This window comes from Carassius auratus, chromosome 10 (assembly GCF_003368295.1).
Source record: "Carassius auratus strain Wakin chromosome 10, ASM336829v1, whole genome shotgun sequence".
In the NCBI taxonomy this organism is placed as follows: Eukaryota; Metazoa; Chordata; class Actinopteri; order Cypriniformes; family Cyprinidae; genus Carassius; species Carassius auratus.
Window position 1 is genome coordinate 16,895,627 of NC_039252.1, and position 23,695 is coordinate 16,919,321.

At 38.0% G+C, this 23,695-nt stretch overlaps 2 protein-coding genes across 5 annotated transcripts in view; both read left to right on the forward strand.

The window, feature by feature from the left end:
* The window catches only part of apc (APC regulator of WNT signaling pathway), a 36,027-nt gene extending 17,599 nt beyond the window's left edge, over positions 1–18,428 (forward strand). For all 4 annotated transcript variants that reach the window (XM_026274080.1, XM_026274079.1, XM_026274081.1 and 1 more), the window contains 14 exons: positions 835–919; positions 3,550–3,739; positions 4,502–4,610; positions 4,701–4,814; positions 4,893–4,976; positions 7,145–7,225; positions 8,296–8,394; positions 8,475–8,853; positions 9,958–10,053; positions 10,163–10,302; positions 10,389–10,466; positions 10,608–10,724; positions 10,814–11,028; positions 11,122–18,428. In XM_026274080.1, the coding sequence (XP_026129865.1) occupies positions 835–919; positions 3,550–3,739; positions 4,502–4,610; positions 4,701–4,814; positions 4,893–4,976; positions 7,145–7,225; positions 8,296–8,394; positions 8,475–8,853; positions 9,958–10,053; positions 10,163–10,302; positions 10,389–10,466; positions 10,608–10,724; positions 10,814–11,028; positions 11,122–17,464 (8,130 nt within the window). In that variant the 3' untranslated portion in view covers positions 17,465–18,428. The remainder of the gene's footprint in view (positions 1–834; positions 920–3,549; positions 3,740–4,501; positions 4,611–4,700; positions 4,815–4,892; positions 4,977–7,144; positions 7,226–8,295; positions 8,395–8,474; positions 8,854–9,957; positions 10,054–10,162; positions 10,303–10,388; positions 10,467–10,607; positions 10,725–10,813; positions 11,029–11,121) is intronic.
* A 165-nt stretch (positions 18,429–18,593) lies between these two features.
* LOC113110093 (C3a anaphylatoxin chemotactic receptor-like) lies at positions 18,594–21,419 on the forward strand. The gene is made up of 2 exons (XM_026274108.1): positions 18,594–19,172; positions 19,309–21,419. Exon 2 carries the CDS (start codon positions 19,324–19,326, stop codon positions 20,347–20,349), a length of 1,026 nt encoding a protein of 341 aa, XP_026129893.1. The 5' UTR covers positions 18,594–19,172; positions 19,309–19,323; the 3' UTR covers positions 20,350–21,419.
* The last annotated feature ends 2,276 nt before the right edge of the window (positions 21,420–23,695 follow it).

Sequence of the window (23,695 nt, forward strand, 5' to 3'; positions counted from 1 at the left end):
ACATGTGATAATTTCACTTCATAAAACCTCAAATTTAGCATCAGGAGCCATGGGTATTATTAATTTTGCGATGCTTGACTCTCAAAGATCTGGTAGCCATTGACTTATAGTCTACGAATCACCAAGAACCACGATTTCAACTAAAAAATCTTCTTTACTGTTCCACTAAAGAAAAAAAAAATCGGATGACCCAAGAGCGAGTAAATTTAAAGCAAATTATTGGGTGAACTATACCTTGAAGTATTAAAGTCAGTGTGAAGTCAATTGCTTCATTCGTTCATGCATCTTTTTCTTAAAAAGCAAAAATCTAGTTATGTAAGAGTCTGGAAATCATTTAATCTCCAAATGTGTCTCCAGATTTGCTCTGTAGTGCGGCGTAATACTGTGTTTTACGATGCGAGCCGCTGAAATTCGGTTGAGCAGCAAATACTGATTTTCTTGCCTACATCAAAAAAAAAAAAAAAAAAAAAACTAGTTGAAATCGGAGAGAAATCAAGGTGTTATCACGGCCGGATCATGCACAAACACGGCCATAAAGAGGCAGCAGGTGCATCTTTACAGCTTCAAAGCTGTTTATGTCTCTGAAACACGTCTTCAAAGCACCTCGAAGCTCTTTGATGCAAGTTTTCTTCTCTTTATCAGCTCTGTTTTACCCAGAGGCTGAAGAAGTCTTCTTACATGTGGTGGGAGCTGGAAATCTCTCATGCTTTTTTTCCGGTTCCTTCCGTGCATCATGTTATATTATCTAACGAAGGCTTCTGAAGCCGCCACACACACAGATAGTGTGTTTTCAGTGTTTGAGCGAGGAAAGAACAATGTCTGTTTCTCTTTCAGGAGGTTTTGAAGCAGCTACAAGGAAGTATTGAAGAGGACTCCGTAGATTCACAAGGACAGATTGATTTTTTGGAAAGAATTAAAGGTGAGGACCGATGACTTGTTCAGTATTCATGTGAGCAATGCATATTTTCATTTTAATCTCGATCTATTATAAAGCTTAGTAAGAAACCTACAAAGATTTTTTTAGTCAATAGGGGGAAACATTTCAACTAATCGCTGTATTCTTCCAAGTTGATTATAACTACATTAAAGGGGGGGTGAAATGCTCGTTTTCACTCAATCTCCTGTTAATCTTGAGTACCTATAGAGTAGTACTGCATCCTTCATAAATCCAAAAAGTCTTTAGTTTTATTATATTCATAAGAGAAAGATAGTCTGTACCGATTTTTCCCGGAAAAACACGAGCGGCTGGAGGCGTGACGTGTGGGCGGAGCTAAAGAATCACGAGCGCCAGTAGGCTTTTGCGTTGAGAGCATGTGGAAACTGTGACATTACCTGAGGACAAAACCAACCAAAACACACCATGGCTAACAGTCAGATTCAGCCGTTTATTTATGATCCAGAATCAGATCCAGAGGCTGAAACTGAAGGAGAGCAGCAGCAGCAACGACTCGCACCGAGGGGGGCTCGAACCCGGGTCTCCGATGGGAGGGGACGCACTAACAAGGAGGCAGAGATATTTGAAGCAGTTTTACTCACCGCCTGCGGTTCCAACACACGATCGTGACTCTTTTTCCTTGGGATTGCATCATCCTTAAGAAATAAACGATACGCAAATCCGTCGTCAAACTGGGCCTTGTTTGTAAAACAAGCATCTTCGAAATGCAGGGTTATGTATTTTTATATTATATTTGTTTATTTGTACATATTGTATATATTTTAACATTTTCTATTTTTTTTCGGAAATGTAGAAATATCCAAGTGATGTATCATGTTATTAATTATGCACTAATTTGTGTGCATTTCCAGATCAGGAATGTAAACATTGGATAAAGCCTGGTTAAAAATCTTGTATAATTTTGTTGACATATTTAAAGTTTTTTTTTTTTTTTTTACAAAGATAGACAGGATTTTGGAATATATATATATATATATATATATATATATATATATATATATATATATATATATATATATATATAATTTTTTTATTTTTATTTTTATTTTTTTTCACATGAATCAAGAAAATGCTTTCCACAGACAGAACAAAAATGCATGACCAATGCATGTAAAAGACATCATAGGTGCGTTCCAAAAGCAAACGGTTTTAGATAATAACTTGCTTTGGTTCAGTTTTCACCCGGTGTTTGTGTGTGCTGTGTATTTTTATTCATGGCATATGCTTGTCATTAGCTTAGCAACAAGGTAATGTCAAACCCCATCAGAATCAAGTGCTATTTGTGTGGTTGCTGCCTACATAGGCGTTCCAGATCGCTCACTTGTGGCGTTTCATTTCGGATTCTGCCTCAGAAGCTCTATGTAGTCAGAAGACAGCAAGGCAGCTGAATATGATGTAAAAACTCCTAAATGTACTGTATTTTTCAGAATATAAGAGAAGCAAAGTGATCTTATGTAATGCAATTGATGTCAGGCATGCAAACCTGCAGATTTGTGTCAAATGAGAGAAAAACATGAGCCCAAGTCTATTTGTATAGTGCATTTCACACATTTTTTGCTTGAAATACACAAGCCTAGAGTTAGCGTTTATAATAAACTTTATAATCAATGTCACTATGATTTGTTTGTTTCTTACTTATTTTGCGTTCCTGTTCTGAATACCATTCATTTTCAATATTTTATTTTATATTGTATAGTGTTTTTATTTTATATAAATATATAATATATAATTTTTTTCACTTACTATTGTTGTATTTTATTTTTTTTTGTCAAACAATTAATCGCGATAAATCACATCCAAAATAATACATTTTGTTTATATATATATATATATATATATATATATATATATATTTTTTTTATTTATATATATAGTACTGTTTATTTATTAAGAATAAATAAATACACACACATACAGTATATATTTTTAAAAAAATGACATGTATAAACATTTAAATTATTATATTACATATATAAATATATCAAAATATATTTATTTTTAGTGTTATCGAACAATTAATGGCAATAAATCACATCCAGAAGTTTTTTTTTACATTATATATAGATAAAATACATACACACACATACAGTGTATATTTACATGTAAAAGCATTTAAATGTATAAAAAAATTCCGTGTATACATTTATATTATTATATTACATATATTTAATATATCTAAATATGTTTTTCAAATATATACAAGCATGTTTTGTATTTATATATACGAATAAATATACTCCGTCCACGCTCAAATATTAATGTAAACAATTTTTTTTTTTTTTTTTGGATACAATTAATCGTGAATAAACATTTGACAGCACTAATATTTTTTTAAATAATTTTACTCTCTATTATGTTGTGTTTTTTTATTGTATCTTTTTAAATTTTATGACATTATAGTCATGATTTCAAAAATATTTAGTCATGGTTTAAAAAATATATGTCGTAATGTAAGAGTAACTGAAATGCATGTTTATAATGTATTATTTACATGTAGATGTAATTATAAAATGTGTCTTACACACCAATGCAACACAACTTATGTTACATATGGCCGTTCTGTGATCCCCGTCATCTTCCGTTCTGTCCTGCAGAAATGAGTCTTGACCCCAGCAGTTTCTCTGGCGTGAAGTTGAGGTCCAAGACGTCTCTGCAGGGGTCCAGTTCGACCCACTCGGCCGACAGCAGCCCCAGCCCGAGCCCCATGAGCTCCTTCCCCAGGAGAGGAGCGACCGGCGGGGGTCGAGACATCGCTGGGTACCTGGAGGAGCTGGAGAAGGAACGGTGAGCGACAAGGGATCATTCGGAGCATCACATGACTGATTAGATCTCTTTAAGCAGGTCAACTAAAGGGTTCTTCTAAAGCTCCTACAGGGGCTAGCTACTATGGTCAAATGTGCAAGTTCAGTGCAAAATATATTCTGAGATATACACTATACAATTCGGGTTTTTATTGAGCAAGAATGCATTAAAATGGTCAAAAGTCAAAATGTCTCTACGGTCACTTTTCAAAAAAGCAGCATTAATTTGAAATAGAATTACAGTCTATTTCAATTTTACGCTGCTCTTTTGTACTTTCTATTCATTAAATAATCCTGAAAAGTAAAATTCATCACAGTTTCCCACAAAAATATGGTGCGGCACAACTGTTTTCAACATTGATTAATACTCAGAAATGTTTCTTGAGCAGTAAATCATCATATTATTATGATTTCTGAGGATCATGTGACACTGAAGACTGGAGGAATGATGCTGAAAATACAGCGGAGCATCACAGAAATAAATTACACGTTAATAGATATCCACATAGAAAACAGTTATTCTAAATGGTAATAATATTTCACAATTTTACAGTTTTATACCATATTTTTAATCAAATTAAATAAATACACCTAATGTGCAGAAGACATTAAAAACATAAAAATAAAAAAAGTCTACGTTTATCAATAAAAATAACTTTTTCTATGGAGAAAATGTTTTTCGAATCTATACCGCTGTACAAATTCAGAGATTCAAAAAATTCATAATGATTTGTGCTTTTATTAGGTCTCTGTTGATGGCAGAACTTGAGAAGGAGGAGAAGGAGAAAGACTGGTATTATGCTCAGTTACAAAACCTCACCAAAAGGATCGACAGTCTCCCGCTGACTGAGAATGTAAGGATGTACGGTATGCATGCGGCGTTCACTGCATCAGATTCACTGCTTGATCTCTGTATCTTCACACTTCTTCTTCTGCTGCTGTAGTTTTCTCTTCAGACCGATATGACGCGCAGGCAGCTGGAGTACGAAGCCCGACAGATCAGAGCCGCGATGGAGGAGCAGCTGGGCTCGTGTCAGGACATGGAGAAGCGAGCGCAGGTGGGCTGAGATGCTGAAACTGAGAGACTTGACTGAAACTGGAACTTCAGTGATGAGGTTTGCATCATGTGTCCTCAGGGCCGCGTCGCTCGGATACAGCAGATAGAAAAAGACATGCTGAGGATTCGGACACGTTTACAGGCCCAGCCAGCCGACGCAGAGGTACTGGACTATTCTGCGGTCTGTTATAAAGTCGTGATTGAATTTCAGACTCAAGATTAGAAGCAGTTAGTACAATTTCTTATGAATTGAAGGAGTTGTTCACCCAAAAATGAGAGTTTGCTGAAAATGTGTTCACCCACAGGCAATCAGAGTTGTAGATGAGTTTGTTTCTTTATCAGATTTGGAGAAATGTAGCATTGCATCACTTGCTCTGCAGTGAATGGGTGCCGTCAGAATGAGAGTCCATCAGTGAACATCTGGAGAAGACAAAAGCTGAAACACATCCAGCATTAAGACGTTTTTAACTTCAAACCATTACTTCCTGCTAAAATACAACTTCATAATCCATAATAAGGCTTCGTCCAGTGAAAAAGTCCTTCTCCTGTGATCTGTCATATCAAAATCCAGCCACAGATTTGTTTTCGAGTCATTTTGGCTTGTAGACGGTGTTTGATCTTTGCATATATCTCTCCTGATTAACACCGGAACGCTTTATGGAGGAAGTGTTATTATGGATTATGAATTAGCATTTTGGCTAGAAGTGATGGTTTGATTTAAAACGTCTTGATGGATTTGTTTCAGCTTTTGTCGTCTCCAGATGTTCACTGATGGACTGGAGTGCTGTGGATTATTGGGATGTTTTTATCAGACTCTCATTCTGACGGCACCCATTCACTGTAGAGACACTGATGCAATGCTACATTTCTCCAAATCTGATGAAGAAACAAACTCATCCACATCAGGTGTGACCTGAAAATGAGCACATTTCTAGCAAATATTTATTTTTGGACTAAGCTAATCCTTTGATCTATTTGTGTCCACATGAACAACGGAAAGTCCTTTTGTGAAATCTAGTTTAATCATTTCTTGTCACTAAGGAAATTTGTGGTCAGATAATGCAAGTGTTTGTTCCTTTTTGGTGCATTTAATTCCTTGACTTTAGAAAGGCTGTAATTTGGATCTCCGCATCAGTGTTTGTTGTGTTTCTCCCAGTCTGTAATGTTCCACTTTTAGAGCTTCGAAAGAAGCGAACGGAAATGGTGCATAGCAAATGCATCTGTGCATAAACATTGAAGCCATGAAAGTTTAATTGAATGAGCAGCATGCTGTACTAATGGATCATGTTCTGTGTGGCTGAGCACAAAAAACATTAGTGTGACCTAGCTTGAGGATGCACAGAGCATTACATTCACATGGAAACATTTTTCCAAAGCGTTATGCACATTGCATTCAAGATATACATTTTATTTATTGCTTTTTTTTTTTTTTGTTGAAGTCTTAACTAATAATAATAATAAAAAAATTATATATATATATATATATATATATATATATATATATATATATATATATATATATATATATATATATATAAAAACTTAATATAAAAACTAATAAAAGTTACATTAAAAATGAATAAATTATAATTTAGTACCTATTTAGTACTTATTATTATTATTATTATTATTATTATTATTATTATTATTATTATAGTTCATTGGCTATAAGCACAAAATTTAAGATACCTACAGTAAGAAAGCACAATTTACTTGTAGCCACATAAATAAACCAAATAATAAGAAACAGATATTTTATCTGTAATTATTTAAAGATTACAAGATGTTTCATTATAATACATATTCATTGATACAATTAAACCGAGTTTTCCCTTACCTTAACATACAATATTCTGAGCAAAAGAAGAGAAATATTTTATGCGGCATTAAAATTATACGTTTATAACTATAAAAAACTAAATAAAAAAGGCCATTGCTAGTGCAATATTCTGCTGTGCTACAGCAAGTCTAGGTATTTTGTATAGTAAAACAGTTTTTTCAGTATGCATGTTCTGTGACATGCTCAGAGTTGATAAATCCCATCGGACACTTTTGCATTTCCTCCCCTTCTGTTGCCATAATCCCACCGGCTGAAAGAGAAACCAATGTAGGTCAGGAAGAGCCTGATGCGGTTGCAGCTGCTGTCCTGTATCTGAAGACTTAGCCTCGCTCTGTATCTCTATCCACACTTCACTGAGCTGATTACACAGGATATCCGTCCCCTATAGCCAGAGAGGCTCTGTGTCCACCTGTGACTTCCAGAGCATTGCAGGTGTGATTTGCTCAGTTTAACCTGCTGTGTCTCATATTCCTCTTCTCTTGGATCTTCAGGTGAAGCATGATCCTGTGACACAGACTGAAGGAGCTCACGCTGCAGGAGATGCTGGCGCTGGAAATGCGGCCTGCTCACAGGTGAGCACCGGATCTATTTGCAATCATCTTTTACTAAATTAGACTCATTTTGTTGATGGTCTCATGAACAGAAGTGTCCTCCGGTGGCCCTTTTTTTTCTGCCAGTGGGTGCCAAGGATTCAGGCCCTTTTTTAAAAGCTCTTTCAGTCCGTGCCAAGAGCTTTGGTGTGCTCTGAATAATAATGATTTGAATGCAGATGCTAATGGTTTTATTGTTCATCATAGAGCCCTAGTTAGACTTTGAAATTCTAAGCAGAAACAGCAGGGGTTTTGTACTCCATACTGTTTCACTCGCATTAATGCCGCATGGTATTTTTCGGACAGATGGTGCGAGCGGTATGTCGCTGGATTAGGTGCAGGGATCGAGTCTGACACACGAGCCATACATTGTTCACTAAGCAAAGAGACTTGCCCCCATTTTTGTGTTTGCAAAGTGTATTTTATGCATTTTTTTTCGTAAGTAATTAAAATACAAAATCAGTAAAACACTGCTTAATATACAATATTTTAAGTTAAAAAAAATTGCATTTCAGTATAAATGTATACATTTATAAATATAATTTAAACAGTTACATTTATAAATGTTATTTACCTTTAGAAATTTATTTTTACACTTTTAAATACATTTTTTAAATGTACATTTATTTATGTTGTATTTCTATTTAAATAACAATACGAATATTCACATATTTACCTATGCATGGTCCCTGCATTCAAAACATTGTATTATGGACAAACGTACAGTGTAAAATATATATATATAATGCTATTGATGATTAAAAGGTCTTTTTATTATAATACAAATTCAGTGACATTATAAAACACGATGCATTCACTTACCCTTATCATACAATTTTCAAAGAAAACAATAGTAATTATAAACAAAATAATATTTTTATAAATAAATAAATACATAATATATAAATATATTTATTTAGTCATTTTTGCATATTTACCTATTGATTTTTTGTATGGTGTATAATTGAAAAGGCCTTTGATTAGGAGCCCTTCTTGTTTCTTGTTTATTAAGAACATTGTTGGAATCTGCCTTATATGTTTTCGTCTGCCAGGGCTCAAGTTCTCGCGTCGATCATGACGCCGCCAGTGAGATGAGCAGTGCAGGAAGTTACTCCGTTCCACGCCGACTGACCAGTCACTTGGGCACTAAGGTTAACTAATGCTAGATTCTCAATGCAAAAATGACTTGAAAGCATCATGCATCACTTAAATCAAGTCTGCATATGCTCAGGTGGAAATGGTGTACTCGCTGCTGTCCATGCTGGGCACCCATGATAAAGACGACATGTCTCGCACGCTCCTGGCCATGTCCAGCTCTCAGGACAGCTGCATCGCCATGCGTCAATCCGGCTGTCTGCCGCTGCTCATCCAGCTCCTCCACGGCAATGACAAGGACTCGGTGTTGCTTGGAAATTCCCGCGGCAGCAAAGAGGCCCGGGCGAGGGCCAGCGCCGCCCTGCATAACATTATCCACTCGCAGCCCGATGACAAGCGCGGCCGGCGGGAGATCCGGGTGCTCCACCTGCTGGAGCAGATCAGGGCTTACTGCGAGACCTGCTGGGAGTGGCAGGAAAGCCATGAGCGCGGAGTGGACCAGGACAAGAACCCAAGTGAGACTCAATATATCTGGCAATGATGTATGTTTGGTGTCAGGAATAGCGCAGGGGGATGTGACATGGTATCCTTGCGTTATCCTTATTTTTAGTTGTAGTTACTGTGTGGATTAATAGAAGTGTTTTCTCATCCTTGTCTTGGTTTCAAAATTCACTGACAGTATTTTAAATGGAACATTTTTTGTATACATTTTTTAAAACTTAATTTAGTGTAAATGTATAGTCAAATATGTGGTGTTTTAATTTCAGCATTTATTGTGCACATTTAGCTGTCATTAAAATACATATTATTAATATATTGAAATATCTTTTTATATTTTAAATAAATACTTTATATAGTTTTTAGATTTTATGTTTGTTTTTATGTGCTTTTATTATGAAATATATATTTTTAGCTTTCATTTTTTTTAATATAGTGAATTTTATGTTTTATATTAGCAGTTTTAGTTTTATGAATTTTATGTGCTTTATTACAGATTTTTTTACTAGTTAATATTTATTATTTATTTATATAGATATTTATATTAATTTAATTTAATTTAATTTTGATTTGTTTTAATATTTTGAGTACTTAAATGTATTTCAGTTAGTTGCATTTTTTAGTTTAACATTTTTAAGCTGATGTTTTGCATGTGATTTTTGTTTTATTCTATTTCGGCTTTATTTCAGATAAAAACATGATATTTAAAAATTATATTTCAGTTTAAGTCTATGGTAATTTTTAGTACATAACAACTCTGTTATATATATATATATATATATATATATATATATATATATATATATATATATATATATATATATATATATTAACATAAATATATTAACATAAATTAGGCAGTGAATCTGATGCATCTGCATTAGTCATTTAAAGGTCAACCACAGTAATATACTGGCCTGTATGTCTCTAATATACTACTGTAGTAAAGGAAATGCTATGCTTTTTTATTCTATTTCATATACTACATTTTTATTTATTTATAAATGTGATTCACACAAAATGCTCTAATGGGAAGGAGCTAAATGGATCAGTGGGTTGATGCATAATTAATGTATGTGGAGCTGTACAACCTCATTAACATACGTTTGCCTTCACTGCAGTGCCTTCACCAGTCGAGCATCAGATTTGCCCAGCGGTTTGTGTTCTCATGAAACTTTCCTTCGATGAAGAGCACAGGCATGCAATGAATGAGCTTGGTAGGTTTTCCAAAATTATAAATGAAACTTCTGTTTGTTCTTGTAAGACATTGAAAAACCTAAACTGTAAATCTCATTGGCTGAATATATCAATGGTTTGTTTATGCAGGTGGTCTTCAGGCGATTGGGGAGCTCCTCCAGGTAGACTGTGAGATTTACGGTCTTACCAATGATCACTACAGTGTTACACTAAGACGATATGCTGGTATGGCTTTAACTAATCTGACCTTTGGAGATGTAGCCAACAAGGTTTGTTATTTCTCTTATCATTGTCTCTCATCATTGCCATGTAGTGTTTATTATTGCATTTAATTACTTTCTGGTTTTGCCCGCAGGCTACACTTTGCTCAATGAAAGGTTGCATGAGAGCCATGGTAGCTCAACTAAAGTCAGAGAGTGAGGACCTACAACAGGTATAATTGTTTGAAATTCATGTCATAATTTGAATATTTAAATAATTATTAAAAGCATACTATATGCATAGCCATGCATGCCACCAAAAGGAAACACATTCATCTTAAGTTATTGTACTAAGAATCTCTAAACTGCTTTAGGTTATTGCCAGTGTTCTGAGGAACCTCTCGTGGCGAGCTGATGTGAACAGTAAGAAGATCTTGCGAGAAGTTGGCAGTGTTAGAGCCCTGATGGAGTGTGCCTTAGAAGTTCAGAAGGTGAGGAGTCTCTGAAACTCTTGAATAATTTCTGCATGACTGCAAACAAACCGTTCAGTCACTAAGGAAATTGTCTTTTTATCTTACAGGAATCCACATTAAAGAGTGTCTTGAGCGCCCTTTGGAACTTATCAGCACATTGCACTGAAAACAAAGCTGATATCTGTACTGTTCCTGGAGCTTTGGCATTTTTAGTGAGCACTCTAACATACAGAAGCCAAACCAACACCCTTGCCATAATAGAAAGTGGTGGTGGCATCTTGAGAAACGTGTCAAGCCTAATTGCCACAAATGAAGAGCACAGGTAGAGTATGCTTTAATAAAGCTGCATACGCTCACAAATTTTGAATATGTCCACATAGCAGCAAATGTTTTCCTCTTTTTTTGTTTATTTCAGGCAAATATTAAGGGAAAACAGCTGTCTTCAGACTCTACTTCAGCACCTTAAATCACACAGTCTGACGATAGTGAGCAATGCCTGTGGGACGCTGTGGAACCTTTCTGCTCGGAATGCAAAAGATCAAGAGGCATTATGGGATATGGGTGCAGTCAGCATGCTGAAGAACCTCATTCACTCCAAGCACAAGATGATAGCTATGGGAAGTGCTGCTGCTTTGAGAAACCTCATGGCCAATCGGCCTGCCAAGTATAAGGATGCCAACATCATGTCTCCTGGATCCAGTCTACCGTCCCTGCATGTAAGAAAACAGAAAGCACTTATCGAAGAACTAGATGCACAGCACCTCTCTGAAACCTTCGATAACATTGACAACCTGAGCCCGAAAGCCTCCCATCGGCCCAAGCCAAGGCATAAGCATAACGTCTACGGCGATTATGATGGTGTCTGTCGATCAGATGGCTATAACCCCAATGGAGTTGGAGTTCGATCACCTTATATGAACACCCCAGTGCTCTCAAGCCCATCATCCCGAGAGAACAGAGGAAATGGAGAAAGCGTCCGAGCTGAGAGGGACCGAAGTCAAGATCGAGAGCGAAGGGGTTTCCATTCCGATGCGGAGGCTGCCAAGCGAATGGTGCAGATTCCCACGACTGCAGCTCAAATTGCGGTAGTTATGGAGGAAGTGCAGAGCATGCACTTAAGTATGGATGAGAGAACCGCAGGATCTACAACAGACCCTCATGTTGTGCAAGACGACATGATCCGACGCCAAACTGCTGTTCATGGTCACCAAAATATGTACAGCTACAGCAAAACTGACCCTTCGGGCAGACCGTGCCCAATGCCTAAAATGGAGTACAGAGCTTCTAATGACAGTCTGAATAGTGTCAACAGCACTGATGGCTATGGAAAGAGAGGTCAGATGAAGCCCTCAGTGGATTCCTATTCAGAAGATGATGAAGGCAAATGCTGTGTCTACAGAAAATATCCTGCGGATCTTGCCCATAAAATACACAATGCGAATCACATGGAAGATGACAATGGAGATCTGGATACACCTATTAACTACAGTTTGAAGTATTCTGATGAACAGCTCAACTCTGGTCGACAAAGCCCGAGCCAGAATGAAAGGTGGGCAAGACCTAAGCTCCTTGATGATGAAATGAAGCGGCCAGATCAGAAACCACCGAGATCACAAAGCCCAGGATACCCCATGTACACTGAAACCAGCAATGAAGGAGAAGATAAGCTAAAAAAGTACCAGCCCAGGTTTGTTCAACAGGACCTGCCTGGATTTAGGTCAAGGGGCTCAAATGAACAAATTGGGTCAAGTCATGGACTTAACAAAAAGATCTCTCAGACTATCTGCACTGTTGATGATTATGCCGACGACAAACCAACAAACTACAGTGAGCGTTATTCAGAAGAAGAGCAGCTGGATGAGCAAACTCCAAACTACAGTATGAAATACAGTGAGGATCATCATGTAGAACAGCCTATTGATTACAGTTTGAAGTACTCTGATGCTTCCTCCAAGAAGACCATGTTTAGTCATTCAAAGCCACCTTCCTCCCAAGGTTCTGCCAATGACCATTTAAGCCAAGCCAGTTCCTCCTCTGTGGCATCTTTAAAGAACCAGAGTAGGCAAAAGCAGCTCCATCCTTCGTCTGCTCAAAACAGAGCAGGACCAACAAGAGCAGTTCAGAAGAATCCAGCATGCAAGGCTCCCACGATAAATCAAGAAACATTACAGACATATTGTGTGGAGGACACGCCCATTTGTTTCTCACGTGGTAGCTCTTTATCATCATTGTCCTCCGAGGAAGATGAAATGGAGAGCTGCAAACGGAATGTCAACTCAGCCAATAACTATCCAACTTTACCTATATCAGAAAAAGAATCCACTAGTAACATTGCATCAGACCAGCGCACATCTGAGAGCCAAGGGTCAGGCCATTATGTTCGCATCAAGCCTCCACGACATCACTTGGGACATGGAGATGCTTCCAGGCATCACAAAACAGTGGAATTTTCATCAGGTGCCAAGTCACCATCCAAAAGTGGTGCCCAGACACCCAAAAGTCCCCCTGAACATTATTTACAAGAGACTCCACTCATGTTCAGCAGATGCACGTCTGTCAGCTCCCTTGACAGTTTTGAGAGTCATTCCATTGCAAGTTCTGTGCAGAGTGAGCCATGCAGTGGGATGGTAAGTGGGATTATCAGTCCGAGTGATCTGCCTGATAGCCCAGGACAAACAATGCCACCAAGTCGCAGCAAGACACCACCACCTCCACCACCGCGAACCACATCAGTGAAACAAAAAGTTACTGTGCCACCCCATTCTGAAAAACGTGATTTGGCTCCAAGACATGCAGTTGTAAGTGCTGCTGTACAGAAAGTGCAGGTTTTACCAGATAATGATACTCTATTACATTTTGCCACAGAAAGCACTCCAGATGGCTTCTCTTGTGCTTCGAGTCTTAGTGCACTAAGTTTAGATGAGCCCTTTATTCAGAAAGATGTTGAGCTGAAGATAATGCCCCCAGTTCATGAGGATGACCAGTCCAATGAAACAGAGCTTGAGAAAGAAGACATTCAAGAACCCAAGGTTCAAGAGAAACCACCGTCAACAACTGAACCTAGAAAAGACATCTTGGATGATTCTGATGATGATGATGACATAGAGATTCTAGAGGCTTGTATTAATTCAGCGATGCCAACAAAATCATCAAGAAAACCGAAAAAGCAATCAGACTCAAGCACCTCTAGAATACCCCCACCCGTGGCTCGTAAGCCAAGTCAGCTCCCGGTTTATAAATTGTTGCCACCCCAAAACCGTGGACAGCAGCAGAAGAATATTCCCCTCACACACTGTGAGGACATGCCCCGGGTGTACTGTGTGGAGGGAACACCCATTAACTTTTCCACAGCAACGTCTCTCAGTGACCTCACAATTGATTCACCCCCTAATGAGTTGGTGGGTATTGAAAGTTCAGCTCACCTTGCAGAAACATCTGGTCAAAGACGAGACACTCTACCAGAGGGGAAAAGTGCAGAGGCTAAAGATACAGGTTTATCACCTACCATGCAGTCTGCCCTGGCTGAGAATGAAGGGGACGATATTCTTGCAGAGTGTATCAATTCGGCAATGCCCAAAAGCAAAATACACAAGCCATTTAGAGTGCAGAAGATGCCTGAACAGGCCCAGCATCCATCTACCCACACTGGCAACCTAGTTCAGCAAGACTTGGAAAAGAAAAAGCCAACTTCTCCTGTAAAACCTATGCCACAAAGCAGTGAGTACAGAGCAAGGATGCTCAAACGGCCAGAGGCTCCTAATAGCTTGCCAGAAGCAGCATCATATCCAGATAAAAACAAAGAAACAGAAAAGCAAGAGCCCAAAATCGTGACAAGAGAGTTTGCTGATAAGCCTGCTAATCCCGAGGTGAGAACACGTCCTGGGTTTGCCTTTGATTCTCCGCATCATTATACACCAATTGAGGGCACACCTTATTGCTTCTCTCGCAATGATTCACTGAGTTCACTTGACTTTGAGGATGATGATCTTGACTTGTCTAAAGAAAAAGCTGAACTGCGAAAAGATAAAGAGCAAAGAAAAGTTCCCCCTTTGAAGTGCAGTGTAGAACAGCCAGTAAACACCAATAGAGTAGCAGCATTTCAGACAGCTCCAATAAAACCCCTTCAAAAACCAGGTTTTCCACAAGCACCCAAAGAAAATACAGCTGCAGTGTGCGATGAAAAGCAGAAGTTTTCCATTGAAGACACACCTGTATGTTTTTCAAGAAACTCATCCCTTAGCTCATTAAGTGACATTGACCAAGAAAACAACAACAAAGATTGCTCACACAAAGATGATGCAACTCAGATTGAAGTGCCCAGGCCACAAGCTTCTGGTTATGCACCAAAGGCCTTTCATGTTGAGGACACACCTGTTTGCTTCTCTAGAAATAGCTCCCTTAGCTCTCTCAGTATTGATTCTGAAGATGACCTTCTCCAAGAATGCATCAGTTCTGCGATGCCAAAGAAAAAGAAACAGCCACCAAGAAGTAAGACTGAAGAAACTGAAAAGAGCATATTGGCTGATGGTATTTTAGCAGAGGAACCAGATCTTATATTAGACCTCACAGACACACATAGCCCTGTTTCAGAGCAAGCCTTATCACCAGACTCTGAATCATTTGATTGGAAAGCCATTCAAGAGGGTGCCAATTCTATAGTTAGCAGTCTTCATCAGGCTGCAGCGAGTCTCTCAAGACAAGGTTCCTCTGATTCAGACTCTATTCTGTCTCTCAAATCAGGCATTTCCATTGGATCCCCCTTCCATCTTTCTTTAAATCAGGAGGACAATAAGCCTGCTACGAATAAAGGGCCAAGAATACTAAAACCTGGTGAGAAAAGCACTTTAGAGTCCAAAAAGAAAGAGGAAGAAACTAAGAGCCTGAAAGGAGGAAAGAAAGTATATAAAAGTCTAATAACAGGAAAGCCTCGACCCAGTCTTGAAAGCATGTCCTCTCAGCACAGACAAGCTCAAGCTCCTGTGATCTCCAGAGGGAGGACAATGATTCATGTACCTGGTGTGAGAAGCAGCTCTCCTAGCACCAGTCCAGTACCGAAAAAGCCCCCTCCACGTGGCCAAATGTCAAAACCACCATCCCAAGCACCTGGTCCTGGAAACTCTCCAAGAACCATGAAAATCCCAGCAAGTTCTGAACCTAGTCCTGCCAGGGATGCAGCATCTCAAGGAGGGTCAAGTAAAGGTTCCTCTCGATCTGGGTCTAGAGACTCCACACCTTCTAGACCAGTTCAGCAATCTCTAACAAGGCCCATGCAGTCACCTGGCCGTGCTTCAGTTTCACCTGGTAGGAGTGGTTTGAGCCCATCTAACAAATTATCTCAGCTGCCTCGCACTGCCTCCCCCAGTTCCGCTTCAACAAAATCTTCAGGATCTGGACGCATGACTTACACTTCTCCAGGGAGGCAACTGGGCCAGCAGACACCAACAAAGCAGAGTGGCTTGCATAGAAGTGCCAGTGGAATTCCTAGAAGTGAATCTGCCTCAAAAAGTCTAAGCCAGTGCGGAGCCTCAGGCCCTCCAAAGAAGGCAGAGTTGTCCAGAATGTCATCTACCAAATCAAGTGGGAGTGAGTCTGACCGGTCCGAGAAGCCTGGACTTGTTCGTCAGTCAACATTTATCAAAGAAGCTCCTAGTCCAACACTAAAAAGGAAATTAGAGGAGTCTGCATCTTTCGAGTCCCTGTCCCCTTCGTCTACAAGCCAGTCACAGACTCCAGTATCTAGTCCATCCTTAACGGATATGTCACTTAGTCTTCCCTGCCAGGGAAATGGTTGGAGAAAGTCTCCTCATGGTCAGAACACTGCAGAGAATGGTGATTCTAAGTCACTCCGAAGGCATGACATCTCCCGATCCCATTCAGAAAGCCCTTCCAGGCTCCCAATAAACAGGACGGGGACATGGAAAAGGGAGCACAGCAAACATTCATCATCTCTCCCAAGAGTAGGCACTTGGAAAAGAACCGGCAGCAGCTCTTCCATTCTTTCTGCTTCATCTGAGTCCAGTGAAAAGGGTAGAAGCGAGGATGAACGGCAACCTGCTAATCCACCTCAAAAATCAGGCAAAGAGGGGGGGCTGGAGCGCAAAGGAACATGGAGGAAAATGAAAGAGAGCGAAAGCTCATATGCACCTTCTATGACTTTAGACTTACCAGATCCAACTGGTGATGCTGCTCATTCATTGGGTGCTGCTATGTCCAAGAAAGAAGATGTCTGGGTGAGAATCGAAGACTGTCCCATAAACAATCCAAGGTCTAGTAAATCACCCACAGCAAACACACCTCCTGTTATCGACAGTCAGTCAAGCAAAGGGCTACCTTGTGACAGGGACTCAAGTGAACCAAACTCAAAACAGCCACTAGCAAGTGAGAATACAGCTATAGGCCACCTGGGTTCAGAAACAAATCTGAATTTACTCAGAAGTAGCGAGTCTCTTGATAAAAAAGTTGTCGATATTAAGCCTGCTCCAAGTAACCCAAACACTGGCACAGAGGTTCATGAATTCCCAGTTGCTGAACGCACACCGTTTAGTTCAACTAACTCCAGCAAACACAGCTCCCCTAGTGGTGCTGTGGCTGCTAGGGTAAGTCCTTTTAATTACACACCAAGCCCCAGAAAGAGTAGTGCCGACAGCACAACTCCAAGACCATCCCAGATCCCAACACCTATTACAAGCAATGCAAAAAAAAGAGACACTAAAGGAGACACGACTGAAAGTGGGTCTTACATTGTCACTTCTGTCTAAGTTTGGACTTGCTCATAAACCTTTATGGCGAAAGCCAGAAAACACTTATTACAGACTCTGGCCTTGTTTATAATTTGCTTTATTGTGTTTTTCTGGAGAAACCTCTGTGGAGGCCACTTTCTTAGAACTTATTGTTGTTTCAGCATCTATTAAGAAACGTATTCTTGCTGGTTGATTGCTGTTTAAGCTAATGTTGGTTTCAAATCCAGAGAAGCAGCAGTAGGGAGGGCGGAGATATTTGACAATTTGTACTGTACAGATTTATGTATATATTTAATTTAACCACACATCAGATACCTGTATTTACCTTGACTTGATAAGAATATTGACTAATGGTGGACTATTTGGGATGCTGTTCAAGTTCTGGTGGAATTCAATACTAATGCAGTTTTTTTTTAACTGTTAACCTGTATTAATTAAAATGTTAAACTCATTCTTACTGTTGCATATTGTATGTTACATAATGAATTTTCTCCTTGCATGAACCGATTCAGTGGTATAGTATTTCCTATAAAGATAAACATTTCTGTGGACATATGACCTGTACTGATAGCTGTAGTGTAACATATTACACTTTTGTGTGTGTTCTTTCGAAAAAGCAAGGAATAATCCTCAAAACTGATGAATGATGTTTGACGGTTGACATAGATTATATATATATATAAAAACATAGTTCCATTGCTCTGCTGTTGTGTATAGTTGTTGCCAGATGAGGCAGGTGTCTTTTCAATGAAACAATAGACTTGGAAGGACTGAAGTAATGTTTGATAATTAAATTATTCCTGTAGGTTTTGGTGTTGGTACCTTTTTAAAAGATAATTTGCTTCCCCTTTTATTTAGTACTTAAGCACATAATTCAATTCGACTGTTTTGCCAAAACCATGGTGTAAATAATCACATTTTATTTCAAAAGTGGTCAAATCAATGTTGACAAAATATTTCCAATAAAAAAATATAAAATTTACTCATTGTATTTTTTTTTTTTTGGCAGTATGACCTGATTGTTTATTATAGACCTCTTATGAAATGTATGCATCTGTTAATCTGGAAAAAGACAACTGTTTTAAGCAACAACAAAAAAAAAGTTATCCCAATTGTGATCCCACAATTTTGTGGGCTTCTTTTTTTTTCAGGAAGAAGATAACAAACGAAAGAATTTTAAAATCCTTGGTCATTTAATGTGTACCAATTACTCATCCAATTTAGTAAGGTAAATATTTAAATTCCTTCATGATTCACATGCAGCCAGCTCTTAGGAATGCAGTACTAGCCAAAAGTCCAGACTGTTATCGCCCAATTTTTTTGTAAATACACGTAGACACATTAAGATGCCACTGCCATATATAGTGCATGGAGTAAACAGTTCATTCGAGGGCTGTTTGGTGGTTGCAGCCTTTTTCACAGAAACGATAAGCAGTCAAACAAGCACTGGTCATGTTACTTCTGCATCAAGTTGTGGATATGGTCTCACCGAATGTGAGAGATTAAATGATCAAAAGTTTTCCCAGAACTCCTTCTGTTTGCTTCAAGAACAGCATTCTAGACTCAATACTGAAATTATAGTTTGCTCAAAAGGAAATTTACTTTGAGCAAACACCCTTTGTAGTGGTTTCATCAAATCAGCAGGACTTCCTCCCATTTCCTGTGGTTTTGCCTTAAAGTGGCAAGAGGGGCAAGTTTCGCCTGTTTGTACAGAGCAGTTGGTGAGGTGAGTACTAGACATTTATATTGGATCTGTGAAACTCAAGTGCGATTCAAACTATGTGGACATTTACTTTAGTAATTGCTTAATAGATACAGTACATTTAAATATTGAAAATTTGATTTAATTTTTTTATTTAAAGGACCGACAGAGCACTATGGACAGCAGCAACTCGAGCAAAATGAACCAGACCATTTCGGATGATTACATCAATGAACCCTCAAGTGGACATAATTGTCTGTGGTGTTTTAATGACATTGAGACAGCCCCTGTGTCTTCAGAAGTAAAAGAGTCCATAAGGATACTTTCTCTGGTCATCTACTGCCTGACGTTCCTCCTCGGAGTTCCCGGAAACATGTTTGTTGTGTACATCGCTGGATTGAAGATGAAGAGGACGGTTAATACAATATGGTTTCTCAATCTAGCGACTGCAGACCTCCTGTGCTGCCTTTCTATACCCTTCAGTGTGGCGCAGATTGTCCTTGACCATCACTGGCCGTATGGGTTAGTCATGTGCAAGATTCTCCCCTTCATTATAGTCATCACCATGTTTACCAGCGTTTTCACCTTGAACTTGATTAGTCTGGATCGGTTTGTTCAGGTGATCACGCCGGTTTGGGCTCAAAATCATCGTAATTTGTTGATTGCGCGACTGTCCTGTGTCGCGGCCTGGGTCTTGGCTTTGTTGCTCAGCTTTCCTTTTATGTTATCAAGGCAAATTTTCATTAATGAGGAGTTTAACATCACACTTTGCACTTTTCATGCTGATGATGAAGGTGATTCAAACCGTGCAACATCTGGAAGGTTAACCATCATCAGATTTGTGTTTGGTTTTTTGGTTCCTCTCATATGCATCACAACATGTTACGGATTCATCGCACACAAGTTAGGCAGGAGTCATTTTCACTCTGGACGAGCGTTTCGCATCATGTTTGCTGTAATCGTGGCCTTTTTTCTGTGCTGGTTGCCATATCACATAGTAGATTTGATAGTCATGTACGGAGAGAAATCCAGTTCCTCTGTGGCTTCCGTAGTGGATTCTCTGGCCGTTTCTTTGGCGTATGTCAACAGCTGTCTGAACCCCATTCTGTATGTTTTCATGGGGCAGGATTTCAAAAGTAAGTTTAAACTTTCTCGTGTTTTTGAAAGAGTTTTCTCTGAGGAGGGGATACAAGCGTCATGATCTACACAGTCACAACACACACACTCAGTGTAGAGAAGATATCAGCTCATTTATACAGAGTTCAGGTCATTTTTCTATGCCAAACCTTTCTATGTACTTTAAAACAAGACTTGTTCCACTTGCCCCCCCCCCCTTTTTTTTTTTTTTTGCATTATCATCAGAGTAATTTTCTAGACCAAATACTCCTGTGAACTATCTTGACATCAATATTTATTTGAAACTGAAACTTAAAATATGCAAAACAGCTTACTTTAGCACTGTTAGGAAGTGTCCGTTATGGTTTCTTTTTTGTCAGGAAATTAGGAAATTCATGAAGTGCATCTAAAATGATCTGTTCAAAAACTTCTGCAATAAAACATACAGATGATATTACGTACATACGTTTTATGTTACAATAAGTTACAATAAGTCATTGCTTTACATTCAGTAATGCTCCATTTTTGTTTGAATTAGCAGGGTTTTTGTGAACTAGTTCGTGACAAAGCGATTTCTCGTGTACAAAAAGGTCGAAAGCAGTTTGTAATTCTGATGCTATTTTTAGGCAGATGCTGTAAGCTTTGAGGAAGTCAATGTTGTGTCTTTTGATGGGATGAAGTCTACAGGCTGAACGCTCAATGTAATTAATAATACATGTACATAAATACACTCTCTTGAATACAATAGACTACATACTGCTAAGAATAGTTACTAATGCTGTACTGTTACTGTGTGTGATGTCGTTTCAGATTTTCATATTTTACTGATGACATTGTCTTCGATCATTTTATAGTTTCGCAATAACATTGTTTTCACTTTACTGTTGTTTATGATCATTAAAAATTCAAAATGGCACTTCATTTTTGACAAAAAATTTTAGTATTATATTTGATCTTTATGGAACACATGATTTTGATTTTGATTTTGTGGTGTCATTCTTTAGACAAATATTTAACCAGGCCAAACTCTAGGCCATAATTGATCGTTGTCTCTGTCAAATGTTTAATTATCCTATACAGCCTTTCAAATGTCTCTCACATCACTCCACGCTTTTTCTTCTCACAAAATAAAACAAATTAAACCCAAATCATATTTTATGTCATTTAATTTTGTTAGTTTAGTTGCATTACCTTTTGGTGAAATTGACTTTGTCTCTCAGTTCTTAAAATAAAATGCCTACTTTACTTTAATGTCTGTTGTATTAATAGTAGTTTCCTTTTATAATCAGGTAAGTGAAGTAGGCTACAAATTGAGCTTAAATGATCCTTATGAAAGATAACCACGGTTAAACATGGTTTTGTAGTAAAACCATGGTTATTTTTCGTAAGGGCAGTACAGGTTTTCTGAATAAAAATAAGTTTATTCAAGTGTACTATTATTAGTATACTTCTTTCAAACTAAAAATATGAAAGTATGCTTTTAGATTATGTTTTATGTACTTCTCAGAAATATACTTGACATTTAAGTATACTTGACTTACAGAAAGTCCAAATATATTTGAGCTATACTCCTAGAATCTGTGTTTTCATTGTTATACAGTAGAGGGCGCTACTACAACTTCTGCACAGAATTTCCAAAAAAAACACAAGTGAAGAAGAAAAAAAGAAACACCAGATACTAACACATGTAATCTAACACCATCATTTGACATGAAACAGCATCAAAATTGTAACAATATGGAATAAAATGACAGATGAAGAGGTAATAATTAGTCAAGCTATGGGGTGTTGATCGACTGCATCTAATTTTGATTATCATTCTGAATCCAATTCATAGACTTTTTTCAGCTTTTTGTTCAAAATGTTATTTCTTTATTTTTTATGAAACACATTAAAGTGTTTAAAAAAATAATAATTCATGAAGCTAGAATAAAATGTTTTTGTTCACAAGCAGATTTCTCTGTTCTTTCTTTGGATGTTTTGTATTTTCAGATATTCATGTACCAAAATATATACACATTAAAACCTAAATAGGGACATAGTAGTATGCTTAACACATTCTGAATAAAAGATTCTAAAATCTAATCAAGAATACAATTTCTCATAAAAAAAGAAAGGATAAAAATGTACTGACCCCAAACTATTGAACTGTAGTGAATATTGTTAGAAAATATTGAAGACACTGAAGACTGGAGGAAAAATGCTGAAAATACAGCTGCACATCACATGAATAAATTACACCTTCATGTATATTAAAATAGAAAAATGTTAATAATATTTCACAATATTAAATGTTTTCCAGTGTTTTTGATCAAATAAATGCTGTCTTGATGAGTAAAATAAATTCCTGTAAAAAAACATTAAAAATCATTCTGATCCCAAACTCTCACCGGTAGTGTGTGTATTGTGTATGTGTGTGTTTATATATATATATATATATATATATATATATATATATATATATATATATATATATATATATACTGTATATAAGCCCACTAACACTAGGCAAGGAAAGTTTATATATATTTCATACACAATGGTAATTTAAAGTGCTTTACATAAAAGAAAGTAAAATAATCATAAAGAAAAATTATAACAAAAGTAAAACAAGCAATTTTAAAACTTTTATAATAATTTAAAATTTATTTAAAAACAGTTACAAAATTATGTTACATTAAAAAAAACAGTGAAAATATAGTGCAATCAGTTCGGACATTGCACAGTGCTCATTCAATAAATGCACAGCTAAACAGATGAGTTTTAAGTCTAGATGTAAATGTGACTAGTGTTTTACATCTGATCTCTTCTGGAAGCTGATTCCAACTGCGAGCGGCATAGAAACTAAAAGCAGATTCCCCTTGTTTTGTGTGAACCTCTGTATTTCTAACTGCATTACTTCGGACATTACTATGTCTCGTAACTTTGAACGCTCCTCTGTGCAGTGCAGATCTGAATCAACCGATGGCGCGAACACGCTCCGAAGACCCGATCTGAAATCAACCAAGTCGCGAACATGCTCCGAGGTGCCGATCTGAATCAACCGAGTCGCGAACATGCTCCGAAGTGCCGATCTGAATCAACCGAGTCGCGAACATGCTCCGAAGTGCCGATCTGAATCAACCGAGTCGCGAACATGCTCCGAAGTGCCGATCTGAATCAACCGAGGGCGCGAACTTGCTCCAAAGTGCCGATCTGAATCAACCGAGTCGTGAACATGCTCCGAAGTGCCGATCTGAATCAACCGAGGGCGCGAACATGCTCCGAAGTGCCGATCTGAATCAACCGAGGGCGCGAACATGCTCCGAAGTCCCGATCTGAAATCAACAGAGTCGCGAAGATGCTCAGAAGTGCCGATATGAAATCAACCGAGTCCAGAACAGGCTCCGAAGTGCCGATCTGAATCAACAGAGTCGCGAACAGGCTCCGAA

What these genes read in the sequence shown, in the direction of transcription:
- LOC113110093 (XM_026274108.1), top strand. Translation starts at nt 19,324, where the DNA reads ATGGACAGCAGCAACTCGAGCAAAATGAACCAGACCATTTCGGATGAT.